This window comes from Clinocottus analis, unplaced genomic scaffold (assembly GCF_023055335.1).
Source record: "Clinocottus analis isolate CAN_PGR_092001 unplaced genomic scaffold, fCliAna1.0.p SCAF_8, whole genome shotgun sequence".
Taxonomy (NCBI): domain Eukaryota; kingdom Metazoa; phylum Chordata; class Actinopteri; order Perciformes; family Cottidae; genus Clinocottus; species Clinocottus analis.
The window spans coordinates 13,372,794-13,387,358 of record NW_027176240.1 but is presented as its reverse complement, the minus strand read 5'-3'; the positions used below and the strand labels follow the sequence as shown (position 1 = coordinate 13,387,358).

At 38.1% G+C, this 14,565-nt stretch overlaps 1 protein-coding gene across 37 annotated transcripts in view; it reads right to left on the bottom strand.

Annotated features, from left to right (window-relative positions):
- Positions 1 to 14,565, bottom strand: part of LOC137779604 (neurexin-1a) — a 231,760-nt gene that overhangs the window by 26,568 nt on the left and 190,627 nt on the right. For 29 of the 37 annotated variants that reach the window (XM_068567607.1, XM_068567606.1, XM_068567610.1 and 26 more), the window contains 3 exons: positions 13,679 to 13,850; positions 7,364 to 7,453; positions 5,662 to 5,981 (listed from right to left, as the gene is read on the bottom strand). In XM_068567607.1, the coding sequence (XP_068423708.1) occupies positions 5,662 to 5,981; positions 7,364 to 7,453; positions 13,679 to 13,850 (582 nt within the window). The remainder of the gene's footprint in view (positions 1 to 5,661; positions 5,982 to 7,363; positions 7,454 to 13,678; positions 13,851 to 14,565) is intronic. The other 8 variants (XM_068567628.1, XM_068567629.1, XM_068567631.1 and 5 more) reach the window with 1 other exon arrangement.

Sequence of the window (14,565 nt, the reverse complement as noted above, 5' to 3'; positions counted from 1 at the left end):
TATTATAGTGTTTTTGTAAGAGCCGGGGAAGAGGCTACAGGGTATTCAAACACTGCACTAAAAGTGTAGCAGTGCAGCGTGCCAATCTTCGATTATCCCTGTGAATTATAGCGAAGCCAGGTTTTTAGCCCCTCGTCTCAGGGCCCCAGACAAACAGAGCCACTACAAGCCAGATCATCCGGAACTCAACCATGTGCTGTGAGTGCAAATTAAATGGCCCGCACAATGCGTTTTGAATGTTCCTCACTACTCCTGAACGACCATTACACCCACCTCACCTAGGGTTAATTCAGAAATAGAAGGGCCAATTGGCTATTTGGTGCCAATGATGTGACATAGTGGCCATTCATTCCCTCAAGGGACAGGCTATAATCTGCATTTCTTGAAAGCAGCAACAAGCTCCGAAACAGAAAATGCACTCTGCAAAAAGGCTACAAAAAAACTACGGCGAGCATTAAACGGTCAATTCTACTGTATGTTGGATTTAAGGCATAGTTTACTATATTGGTCCAAACTAGATAACACTTCAAAAAAGTGAGAGATTGTTATTCAAACACAGAGGAGAAATGATTATAATCTTGGTGATCCTCTAAAATTTCAAGTTAGTGTCACCAGCAGGTAAAAGTGACATTTTCTTAGGGAAAAACATTGACATCAAATGATTAAATGATTAACACAAAGGTTTGTACCGACAGTCATAGCTGCCAAACAATGTAGCCCGACTGGCGATCCCTCTTCTACCACTGTGAGATTGATGTTTTTGGTTTTGACTTAATTTTATTCGAGCCTAATGTGAGGTCCCGGGACAGAGCATGTCTTATCTGTACAGATTGTAAAGCCCTCTAAAGCAAATTTGTAATTTGTGATTTTCGGCTACACAAATGAATTTGAATTGTAAGACCTTATAATACAACATGTATGTCCTAGTGTCTCTCTATGATGCTGAAACCAACACAGACTTTAGAGGATGTTGCTGCAGACAGCAGTGGAGGTGGATGGCAGCCTCACACTATGGCCGCTTGGGAGATTTATATACTGTATGTCTGCTGGCCAGAGTTGATAATACAGAGGGAAGCAGGTGAGGATCTATCACTGTCAAGAGTTCTCAATGGTTCCTCCAGATAGCGGGCTTTCATCTTTTTTTAGCCAGGAGGGAAACGGCTACATAGGGCGCCATCTCTAATCCTCGAGTGCTTTTGATTAAGAATCATCGGGTGTTAAATGCTCTCTTTCTACGGCTTGACATTTTCCTTCATTTTGTTCACCAGCAATTCAAAAAGCTGCACACAACATGTTGCTGTATTGGCTTTGGCTTCCATGTATTACTTATTTATTAAATACATCACAACAATATTTAGCACTTGCCCATTTGCAGCAGTTGTCAAGTGTTACATATATATATATATATATATATATATATATATATATATATATATATATATATATATATATATATATATATATATAAATTAGGGCTGGGCAAAGCTCAAAAAAAAGAATTGCGATTAATCACATTATGAGCCAAATTCAACAATAAAGTAAAAAAAATAGTGCATTGAATGCTTTTATTTTAAAGTAATGTTACCAGAACAATATTACAGCATTCTGGAGCAACAACAAGTTCACATACATACATAGTTTATAAATATTTTTTCTTTTTTTTCTGAACAGGTACTGCTCAGTAGTAAGGGTCCCTGTGAGGGACAAACCACTCCTTCTTTGGTCCATGTTCAGTCTGTTGCTTACCTTAAAGATGTTAAAGACCAGCAATTAATTACCAATTAGCACAAAGAAAGTTTAGAATCACACATTTTCTCAAGCAATAAAATAAATCAGATGTAAAAATAGTCTAAAACATATCTGTCGACAAGAGAAACAAGAAGCCCTTCTAGGTGTCTGTGTATGGTAGCTGGTCCTTTGTATGTGACTGGATGCAGAAGTAGATGGTTCATAGAACAGGATTAATTGGATGTGACCAGGCACCGCTTCAGGGAGCAGACAATTCATTAAGACATGGCAGTCCGCCTCATACAGTAAGCTGCCTTCTATACGTAGGGCAGGAAGCCACTTCAAAGACTATTTGACATATTGTAGAATTCTTTAGTCGGGAAACCGCAAGATATTATTTAAAATAAAGGTAACATCAAGGCTATGCCCATTTAGAATCTCTGCATCTGTGTGGCTTATAAGTCCTGGAATTGAATCACTCCAGTATACCTCAAGCAAAGGGGGAATTATTCGAACTATTAAAATAAAACTTGTGACTCATCAGCTTTTCCCATGGTGCATCTCTGCCCTGATTAGACAAGTGAGCTCTAAGATGGTAATATTATTTCTTAATAAAGCATGAGGACACCCAGTGGTTTGAGAAGAATGACATTAATGTAATGCTACCCATAAGCCAAGGCCCACAGTATTTAATACAATAAACCCCCAATTGAGCATTTAAATAACTTTTTGATAGGACACCTGAGAAGTCAGAGTTCCCCCAGACACTTTAAAATCATTATGCTACGGATGATTAGCACAGACTTTACCCTTCAGGAGATAAGTGGGCTAGTGCACAAAGACATATCCTACAGCTCCAGAGCCAGAGTTACTGGAATATTTAATTGTGCTCGTCTATGTTGACCACGTGTGTACAGCAAGACAGCAGTGTTGACTGCTAACTTCTTTTTTTAAGGCATGTATCAACAGTAATCAGCTATAAGAACCTAGCAATTATGCACACTTATAAGCGACTGGTTACTAAGATCAAGATCCGTTTCATTTGAGTATCTCAAAAAATTATGTTCCAAGTTTAGTTGTGCATTTAAAACATGATATCAATCACATAATATTGTGCTCAACACAAAAAAATATAATACAATAAAAATCCCTCTATTTTATGCTGAATCTACATTTATCTATCTAAGTGGTTTTATTGGAGTGGAGGGGGGGGGGGGGGGGGGGTACACTGAAAGCGATATCGGGCTCCTTAGCCGCTAAATACTCCACTATATTCACCAGCTAGTTGCAGTCACTAATTGTTATTTTAATCTGGGCTACCAGTAGGTTCTTCATTATGAGTGGACACTACCAAACAAAGTCATGGGAAACAGTGTTCTTAAAACAAATTAGATTACAGGTGCTTTAAATGCTAATGCTGAAAGCTCCACTACGGCCGGCCATACTCAAAATGTACGTGTCTCAGTAATGTAAGGATCTCAGGATATAAAAGAATTCACTGAACTGCATTCCCATCAGAGTGGAGACTGAACAGCTGGACAACGATTAAAATGCTGACTATTCAAGCCATGGTAAGAGACAGTGATTGCACCATTTCTTTTTACAGAGGCCAGACACAACGTCTTTCTAAGTGTAGTGTCCTGAAACAGCAATGTCCTACCGCGAGTGGTCTCCATGGGAAGGTCGTCAAGTTGAATCAAACTGAAGGCATTGACATCTCCCAATGCACACGTTTCTGCATGCTTCATTCATTTCTCCGCCTACATCACAGAGCATCTCTTTAATCCGATGACCTTTCATTCTGTACGAATGCATTAGATAACACCTAAACCAACACATTTTTCAGGTCTTTAAAAGGCACTTTAAAAGGTGAGCTTGCAACAAAACTTGAGAGAACTAAATTAATTTTGCCAAAAAGAATCGTTACAGTATCACCACTAACCTGAAGCCTTACTGGTACACGACTAACATTTAAAACAATAGGCACAAGTAGATTCCTCTAAAACATATCTACACACAGCTGAAAAATAATTGCACAGTACATTGCAGTGCGCTTACACCAAAGCCACTAGCTGTACACAAGAAACTGTTATTGATTAAACTATTCCATATACGTATCAGAATCTGCTTAGCATAAGAGCATAATAATGTCAGGTATCCAAACATCTGATCATATCTAAAGCATGAAATATGTTGTGTGTATATCTCTGTAATACACTGCTTTTCTAAATGACCATGGCCATTAATATCACTTTATTTCTCTTTTGATGAAAATGCCTGAAAAAGGAGGGCATCCATCTTATCAAGCATGTTCCTCTCTGCCAATCTTATGGCTCCTTGGTGGCAATTTATAACACCACATGGCGCTGGGATATAATTATAGTCTATTGTTTGATATTTTGCCTGCATTACATGCTTCTGCAACGGTTCAGGAATCATGCTGAGTCTGAGAGAAAACCATTCCACTGGATCAATATTTATGATTGTATTATTTGTCAGCATCTGCAGACCTTACACAAACGGTTTAAATGGTCAGATGTATAGAGATAGAGAGCAAGGAGTTAGGGGACAGCCACTAACGTGAATCTACGTGGTCCACGTGAATCTTTACTTCACGTGGACCTTTTCATAATATGAGCTGGAGCTTGAACAGTCTGCTCAACTCAAAGAAAAACTTGACATTTTGTTTTGCTTTGAATAGTTGATCTTTTTTTTAAAGCTCTATACAAAAGCTTAAGCCAGACTTCAAAGATACATCAACATTCAAGGCTTCTCTTATGCTTTCACTTCGTTCTGAAGCGACAATGTGAAAATACAAATTTAGTTTACTTCTGAAAAATGAAACACGACATTGCACTTCGAAGGCACTAAAATGCTTCTGCTAATATTCTTGAAATACCTTTATCTTAAAATAAAAATAGAGACATGTGCATTAACTGTTGTCTGAATGAAACTGTGAAGGCATACAAAGTCATACCTATAGTGAAAAAGGAATAAAAATCAAATAATTTATTTATATTTTCAATATGAAGGGAAACACACCCCCTTCGCAAGATGCTATAATCTTCCTTTACCCAATCCGATTAATTCAAAATGAGATAAATCCAAAATGATTTTCAAAGTTTTTTGTCAGAGGTGATTACATCCTGACTAAAGGGTCTTCTTAGCGCACAACTACGTATTCTTTCCCTTCAACTGAAAACTTGAAATTCTGAACCTATTTTTACTTTGTTTGTGTTCTCGTATGTGTAGCTTTTTGGCTCCTCGTGTGTTTTTGCCATCTAATTTTCAATGCAATGATGCAAGTAAACAAAGACAACTGTTAAATTCCTATTTACCTTTTGAGAACCTCGAGGATTTAGCAGTTACTTTCCGATTAGGAAGTTGATTCTTGTGCACAAAAAGACATTTCTAAATGGCACAATAATTATTTAGTAGTTTTTTGTTCTTGGAAAGGACTGTGCGAGTAAACGTTTTGTGTTGCATTGTTTACTCACACATTGTGACACCTGAGAAGTAATATGCTGCTGCAGATGCTGTCCCGCTCATGCAGGACAGATAAAGGTGATGGAGGACCAAGAGATGATGGTTATCACTCTAATACACACACACACACACACACACACACACACACACACACACACACACTCGCACATCTGATAGCACGGGGAGAAACGCTCAACAATGTGCCTGTGGCGCTGCTCCCAATGCTGGAACGACACACTTATTTTCCTTCAGCTTTTAGGTCACAGGATACGAGGAGAAGACAAGCATGACACAATTAAGTAAAGCAAACGCTTCACTATACAAAACCATGATGATGACATGTAATAGAATAACCCAGGATGACCTTAACGTCAAGTTGTGCATTGTGAGTGTTTCAAAATGGATCAAGTTGAGGCAATAATGACACAAGTTTAAAGATGATCTTACCTGCTGTGGCTCTCGTGGCGTGGTCTGTTTGACTCGCCTGCTGGACGCCGTGGTGGTGGTTATCTCCATGATGGACGTGGACGTCTCTGAGCGATTGGCTGTGGTGCTTGACTGCGGCGTGATAGAGGAGGGTGAATCCCCCACGAGCCGCACGCTGCCCTGGATCTTAATGTTGGGATCTCCCTCTGCGGCCATGTTGAAAACCTTCAAGCCATTATAGTAGAGGCCCGAAAGCTGGCCCTGAAAGGATCGACTTCGGTCTCTCTCCCAGCCCCCAATCTGTATAGTGGTCTGGCTGTTGAAGATTGTGAGCTGCCGCCCTGCGGAAAAACAATGTTACATATATACAAGAATGTCGGACTGTGGAGTCAGACACTTTTACTTAACAGGAAAAAAAACAACCACAGAAAGACAGATTATTTGCCCAGTGGCTAATGAGACCAATAAATTGTGGGTTGTAGAGGCGAACCCTGGTAATTTATTGCAAAAATAATGATGAAATGTTCATGATAAGAAAAACAAACAAACATGGAAAATAAAAAACACAGGATTTAGAAAATCAATGCAGCTTTGCTAAAAGGGCAGTCTAAGCAAAAATAACAAGAACAGAAAGATTAATCAGAAATAGTTATGTTTAAACATTTAAAAAGATAACATAATCTTGAAAGTAATATGAAAGGGACAATTTGTTTGCAGAAAATTGCCTGGGAATTAAGACAAATAAATAAAACATTTGTCTAACAAAATCTAAAAATCTTTTATACCATTATGCTTTGCCTATGTTATCTTGCAATTTCACTTCTAATTTCAAGGTATTACAAACTTGGTACGCGGTAAGCATGAAAAAAACCAAACATCATCTAAAATGGCTACAGACTTTGTGAGGATTGGACTTTTCTTGAGTGCAATCTCACAAAAATCAGGACACACTTCAGGAAATTTGAATCTATTCATCCTTTTAGCAAAAGCAACCAAGGGAAATTAAACAGAGCAGATATGGTTTGGTTAATGAAAAATTAAAATATTTGATGACAGCACTTTCATAGCGCTAAACAGAAGACAAACAAAATATACAGATGATAGGGCTTGTTTCACATTTAAAGTGAAAATGTTAATAAGGTATTGAACTATAAAAAACAAAGCATGCACTCAATTTGTTTTATATTACAGTTCCTTGATCTAATGCCCTATACATATTTACAATGTCTGTTAAAGGGACTCAGAATTCTGATGCCAATTCATATTGCTCTCTATTTATCACTAACAGTTTAATCAGAACAATCAAATGACACCAATTACTGTACATGTTTCCAAAAGTGTTTCAAATAACACTTGGCAATTTATAAATAACTAAACAAGAAAGTTTAAATTTATCATTTAGATGTTTACAGCAAAATGCTACTGTGGTTTATAGACATTTTAACAATGCTGATATTACTTCATTAAGTGGATTTAAATTCATATTTACAGTCCCTTTAACCTTAATTTGACAATAAACACGTATTAAAACAGCTCACATCTATAAAATAAATACATTTTTATGAAAAGTATGAAACACTACAAACTAAATTTAACTGTCCAAATCATTTTATTTTAAGTTTTACTGAACATTTATTTTTTTATGGTTTATTATTTACAAAATATTGCCACAACTTGGTTATTATCAAATTATTTTATTTGAAATTTTAATCAGTGATTTTACCTTTGTCGAGTAGCCATTCGTCAACTACTCGACCGAGTCGGTATGGGATTCGCTGTCTAGCAATCGCCAGGCGTTCGTTATCATTGTTGCCTTTAAAGTTTAAAGAGACATTTCAGTGGTTACAATCTGTAGGGTCAAAAGTTAAATGTTCATACGCTGGAGCGATACAACTGCACAATCTTTTTATATTTAAAACGTTTTATATATTTAACAACAATTTTACTAAAACATTATTTGAACAAACTTCACTCATTTTGTTTTATTTTAGCCAACCAATTAGGCCTATATTAATTGAAAATAAGTGGACTAGCACGCACACGTTTCATCTAGATTAATAGACCTATGTTATCAACCAACCCAAATCACAAATTTATACATTTCCATTACACAATATTTACTCAAATATTTCCATCCCCTTTTAACTGGCCTTTAAATTAATTAATTACATCATTTAAATTTATTGTTGACTCAACCGTTTATGGTTTAAAGGAAAATTTAACTTTAACATATTACAAATGCCCACCCCATTTATAAATAGCCTAATTTACACGAAATAATGAACTAATTGGAATACAACAATAAACATTGTATACAATCACAGCATCTGGTCAGAGAAAAGTCAGAAGACAATGTCAAAGTAGGCACAAACATTGTACAATCTTCAATAAAACAGCTTTGACAAAAGCTACGAGTCATAAGGAAGGACGTCTAAATATTGCACATTGATGACGTCGGAGGTGATGGAAAAGTAGCTTTCCAAAAGTATTCAGGAAATAAGCCAAAAAAAGTGTGACAGAAAGATCAGTTCCAGAAAAACTCCACTCCAAGAATGGAGGAGCACTTCGGCATTAATGAGGGCAAACTCTGCATCACCCCTTTGTCAAGGCCAATAACCCCTCCAGAACAGAAGACTTTCAGCAAAGTGGCACTGTCTCGAAGAGCTTTTCCCCTGGCATTGTCTGCAGAGATTGAATTCAGTCAGCTCCATTCTTCCCGGCAGATTGACAATGTTTGTCCCATCAACTATATTAATTCAGTTCTGGCAGATAAAAGATCCGGTAGCTAACAATGATTCGGTGAAGAATAGCTTCGAAGGGGAAAAAGTGGCAGAGACATGACGGAAAGGCGGTAACTTTGTAACAGATGCACACAGTTGGCCTGATGAAAGGTCTTAGAGGTAAGAAGACGCATAAAAAGACATTTTTTAATCGCATCAGCTTGAATTACTGTAGAGGATCAGCTACCAGAAAAGGGTTTAAAGCTTGGCTATAGAGCTCATAGAATTTGGCTGCAGTTGATTGTGCCCGGCTGGAGCACAAAGGCTTGTGAAGGAGATTTAGTGGAACACTTCTCCCTCAACACTGACGTAGACGGATGCATTCTGCATTACAAGAAAGCCACACAGCGAAACAATGTCCAGTTATCTGATGTGATGCTGCACATTCGGGACACATTCTGAGTGTACCTATTTTCATATTTCTATACTTTTTCCGCCACGTTAAAGTGCAACCCAAACTCAGCCTTTAAACCTGCACATGGATGACATCTTTAACATAAATTGGTTAAAAGTAAGGATTAAGATGTAAATATACAATATTTAATGATTTCCTCACAAAGTTGGGCACTGTAGTTTTTAGCAAATGTCACTCAAGCGTGAGGAAATCGTTTGTTGGTTAACTATTTTCAGCTGCAGATTAATTCAAGCGCGGGGCTCAGTGAGCATTTACAACAGCGGAACTGTGTCTGTGGGATTGACTAAAATAAGTAAAGTAAACTACACTGCCCAGGCTCATGGTAATGAGGGAACATGTCACCCAGTGCACAGTGTATCTTATTAATGTGTTTTAAATAGTTTTTAGACAACAATTGAGCTCCGTGGCCCAGAGGTGTAAATCATAACAGGCTGGATATACACAGGCAATACTTTTAAGAACAATTCCTTGTTGTTTTTGGTCATTTCATGGGATTTGTTAACAATAACAACAATTTAGCATACCACCAGAAACCAAAACACAACAGTATTGTAGTAACTAAGAATAACTGAATACGATATTGAATTCATTCTTCAGCGTAAAAATCACCAAGCTTCCTCCAGGTACGTGGATGTAAAGCACACCAGCTTTCGGCTGCTTCCAGCTTATGTAACGTACCATTCTGTGGAAAACACACTGAATTTCTCTGATGCAAGGCTCCTGGAGCTCTGCACCACCTAAGTCACCGAAGCGCTGTGCATGATGGAAATATTTTATACAAACAAATTTCCTAAAACAGACAAGCAGGCGCGCACACAGGACTGCACTTTCTTATATTGTGAATGTGTTAATTTAATGTGTAATCCATTAATTGCTGTTGTCATGGAGTATTTATGAGCTTTGCTAATTCCTGCCACCTCCATTTGTCAGTCATGGGGTGTTAGTTATGTCACCTCTCTGTTTCCGGCTACTGTGACACCTTATCCGAGGAGAGGTCACCAGCAAACTGGGCTCAGGAGAACAGTTAGCCTCCAGCTGTTGGGAGGACACATGAGTTATGACTGAAGGAGAGCAACACTCATTCAACGGCTTTTTCTCTGACTAATTAATTATTAATTTATGTGAATTTCATTATACAATTGCTTGCTTTGTTCCGTATTAGCCGCAACGTATAAACACGTTCATCTTTTTGTGTTTCACAACGTGCTGCTCTGAACATGTTGTATTACTACTGGAAAGACAATCTCAGACGGGCAGGTGCACACACAGAGTAAACACACACTTATCCTCGCACAAAGTATGCTACTGTGCCAAAATCCTCTAGTTTTGTGCAGAAACATGCTCCATTTTCATAGACAGTCGTGCTTTATCCGCTTGGCTCTGCCCCCCTGTGGAACACTAAGTCCATCGCTAAGTCTATCCTTATTCTGAGGTTAATTAAGTGTGGATATAATCAAGGTGTGATCGTGTATTGATCCTCACTATGGGACACCAGAGTGTTAAACAATGCTATCCTCTGGGCTTCGATGCAGCAGCAGAGCCCATTCATCCTGCCCGCGAGCGGCGCCTGCGACTGCTGCTGAGCGGTGATTTGGTTTGGTATGGGACAGCCTGGCTTATCGCCTCCGCCAGACAGCCGCGATTCAGCTGAGCCATCCCAACTGACCCGCTTTGCCCTCACTCACTTGTTTTCTTTTTTGTTAATAAAGTGGTCAGATAAGGTGGAAGCTTTATCTCATTACAAGCTCTTGGACACTCGTCACATTAAATGAACAAATATGCAAATGCTTCCTCTGTTCATGGATCCGGGAGGATTAAAAAAAAGGAAGAACCTACACAAATCTCACTTTAATTTGTATTATTCTGTTCTCTTTTTTTTCCTTTCTCTGGCTGTGGCAGCCATTGCACCATTTTAAAGCATGCTCAGGGACTACTGCGTGCACAATGGGCTGAATGGGCTGATGGCTAAAACACAGAAGAAACCGAAGCAGGATGGAGCTAACGCTTATGGATAACGCTTAGCCTCCTTCTACTCAAATCAGACTCCACACTGCAAGGTGGAAAAAACAGGACAGAGGGTAAGATCAACAGAGGGGGCAAGGCTGCACAGATAGGGGTAAAAAGGACAGAAAAAAAGACGTAACTTAGAGCTGAGGGGAGTGGAAGGAGAGACAGCGAGCTCTGTAAGTGCACCACGCTCTGATAACAGTACAAGAATAAGGCCAGGGACTTCTCCATTATCTTTGTGTGCAGCGAGTGTTCATTGGGTGCTCCGATAGGATACTGCGCCGTACCCTGCGGGCCTGGCAGCGCCATTGTGATGGTATTACTTCCATGGCTAAGACTCGGGAGAAGGGGCTGATTTTATTTTTGTTGCTGCTCCGCCTTTTGTGTGCACTACAAAATAAACGCGGGGCAAGAATAAAAGAAAAGAGAACCAAACTACAACAAACACAAGGCTCGTGATGTGTCTGTGTGTGCGTTTAGCAATTTTAGATCCTAGTAATTGTGCTAAAGACTTTTAATGGTCCATAAGTATGCAACAGTATGACACTTTTTAATGAGATTACGAGGGCAGCAATACAGGTCCTGGTTGAAGCAATTATTTCCTTGCTTTGAGAATGATCGCTCCCTGTCATACAATCTCCTGCTCTCTGTCATTCTCACTCTCCAGCCATCAATTTTAACTTTGCTGTCTACTCTTATTATAATCACTGTTGTTCTGTGAGTGGCCTAAGAGTGTCTGGGAGCTGCTATTATGAGTGTGTTAGAGGCATACATGGATACTAATCAAACTACAGGCGAGCTGAGAGAATAATGGCTTTGTGTGCTGGGGGTGAGGGGAGGAACTGCGCAGTAATTGTGATTGGATGTAATTAGTCTGCTACGAGCCTAATAAGGTAGCTGGATTTGGCATTGTCACTGATGGATGATTGGAGAGGATGAGATTGGTCATTTCTCCCCTGCAGCATTTACAACTCAGCACTTATCATAAGAGGAATTATATAGCTTTCTAAATGTCCCAATACATTGACCAAGAATTAAAAATGAAGAGATTTCTGTTCCTTTACAATATGTTCACCACCAAGATAAAACATACTGCATAATGTTTTTAAATACCAGACATTAAATAGATTAAAATTATTATTAAATAAATAATAAATTAAATAATAAATTATTAACTTCAAAGGCTACAGGACGTAAGTGATCTTGAGTGATAGTGTTTTACCAAGTGGTTCATTTTCTAACACCATCATATTTTCCTCGGAAGTATTAAAACCTTTAATTACAGACACTTATGTATCCCATCAACTTCAATGCTGCACCTTCGTGTATAAAAACAAAGTTGTTTTCATCAACTTCATCTAGTTTATGAGCAGCACATCTGGATGTATCATCGGCGTCTCGAGGACTGAGGGTGTTTGTTGTTTCAAGATTGAGATCTTAGCATCGAGGCGTTTAACCCTGCTGTGCATTCTGCCATGTCCACGACATGTCAAAATACATTAGCTTCCATTTTCACCTGAGGCAAGCAGCAACGATTGAGTCCCAGTGATAAAACCGTCTTTCATGTGGATGAATGCACTGGTCACAGCTAAAAAGGTCACCAAACATTAAGCAAAAGGGTAGCAACAGGTTGAATTTGTCTTCCGTTTGTCCTGCTGCCCAGTCAATTGATGCATGCTCACAATCTAACACATTTGGATTTAGGGGCGCAGTTCTTACTCTTGTTGAGTAAGCCTTGCTATGCAGTCACATAATAGTCACACTTCTTCAATACTCTGTAGGTTTTGTCAAAGCCTTTGAGCAGTTAAACAAGTGTACAATTTTAACAACAGAAGCAGTGGCATTTAAATTCATTTTGAAAGCCATCATACGACTAACATCTTGACATTCTGCAGAAACATACCAGTGTTGCTGAGTTGTTTTCCATTTCCAACAGTAGATTACTTCATATTTTCCCAAATAAAAATAATGAGATGGCTTGCATATTCACCAATGAATCTCCACTGTCCAGATTTCAGTGATAAAAAGGTGGAACTTAAAACATATTTTATACTTTCAATTAAATTACTGAATACTCATTACATGGGTCAGTAATGCGGGAATTCATCTTCTATTGTCATGTAAACTGTGTGTATTAAAAGTGCTACAAAAATGACTATAATTACTACTATGAGTCATCAGTTATGACACAGTAAACCAATGCAACTTAATTTTTGTCAATCTGTAATTATAATAAACATGTGAGTGCATATTCATGGTTAAATGTAACTAATCATCTGCCATCTATTTCTGAGTAAGCAACCAATTAATAAAGGCATTCATTGGTTTTGAGTAGCTTATTAAAGGTTTATCCACCTTGTTGCCTTAATTCAATCAATCTTCTGTATTGGTAAAGAAATAAATATTGAACAGGCACACGATTACTTGCCACAGTAAAAGTGGTAATTTGTCTGTAAATAGTCTATTGATTTGCCGTTCTGTGAGCATAAACTGTAGGTGGATGATTTATTTATATGGGAACTATAATGCAGACATGTTGACAGGGTAGGTGGATGCCCTTTTATACAGTTTATATTTTAGACTATGGGAGAGCTTAAGTGCAATCCATTTACACAGACCCGGCTTGTTTAACGGCATTGATTAATGTAAAGTGATAAACATCAGAGATGAGAAATAAACTCAACAACACTTGTATTATTCGTGAGAACTGCTGGAAACAGAAAAATAAAAAGCAATTAAAGCACATGCCAATTCAACATGAAAACATCCTAACAGACAAAGCATTACTTGTTGGCTTGATAATCTAACGTAATTAGAGACAGAGTGGGTGACTCACCTGTGGGGTAGCGCTCAATGACTGGCAGGTCATCCACCTGCAGAGTGGCATTACCCCCACTCCTCGTAAACTTCACTATATGGTACTTTCCGTCATTTACAAACTTTGACGTCTCCTCAATATTAATGTCATCTGTTCCGACATTAAACACAACGGCAATATTTCCTTTTTCCTGAAAAGAGAAGAACACAGAAGACAAGAAGCTGTTAGTGACAATAAACATAACTGCTTTGGAAAGTGTTTTGCTAAGGGATTATTTGTAAACTATTACACTTTTTTTTTCTTAGGGGAGGGTCGTCGTTGTTTTTTGGGACAGTGGGGGAGGCTCAAAATTGATTGATATTTTGTGATCACGCCATTAGTCATTAGGCTTTAGTGGGTGCAACCTTTACTTTATTCTGCATCTTAACAAAGGAGAAATACCATAAGGTAAAATGGGTCATATTAAGTCACTGTGATTAAAAAAAACGTCTGGAATATTTAGTAAAGGGAACACAAATACACCCACACATATTAGAGTTAATATTTCTAAATAGAAAACATCTATTTTAGATACACTTTGTTTTGCTTCCGTTTAAGATTAAATATTAATTTACATTTTTAGTAATTCAGGGAGGAAGATAAAGGTCAATGGTAACTTATTGCAATATAACTGCATCGATGACTTAATGGAATAAGCGTGATTGAATTATACACCTTTAAAAAAAAATAAAAGTCAGTATGTAAGCAGCATTTATTGTGCATTAGCTGTACTGCACTTTTTAAAGTGGGAAGTCCAGCTTAATGAAAGGAGGCATACGGTTATTGCTTTTTGGCCTGCAGCCCATTTTCCAGAGAAGGACCAGGGTCCAAACATACTATAATGGTCATTTTAACAACAACAACAA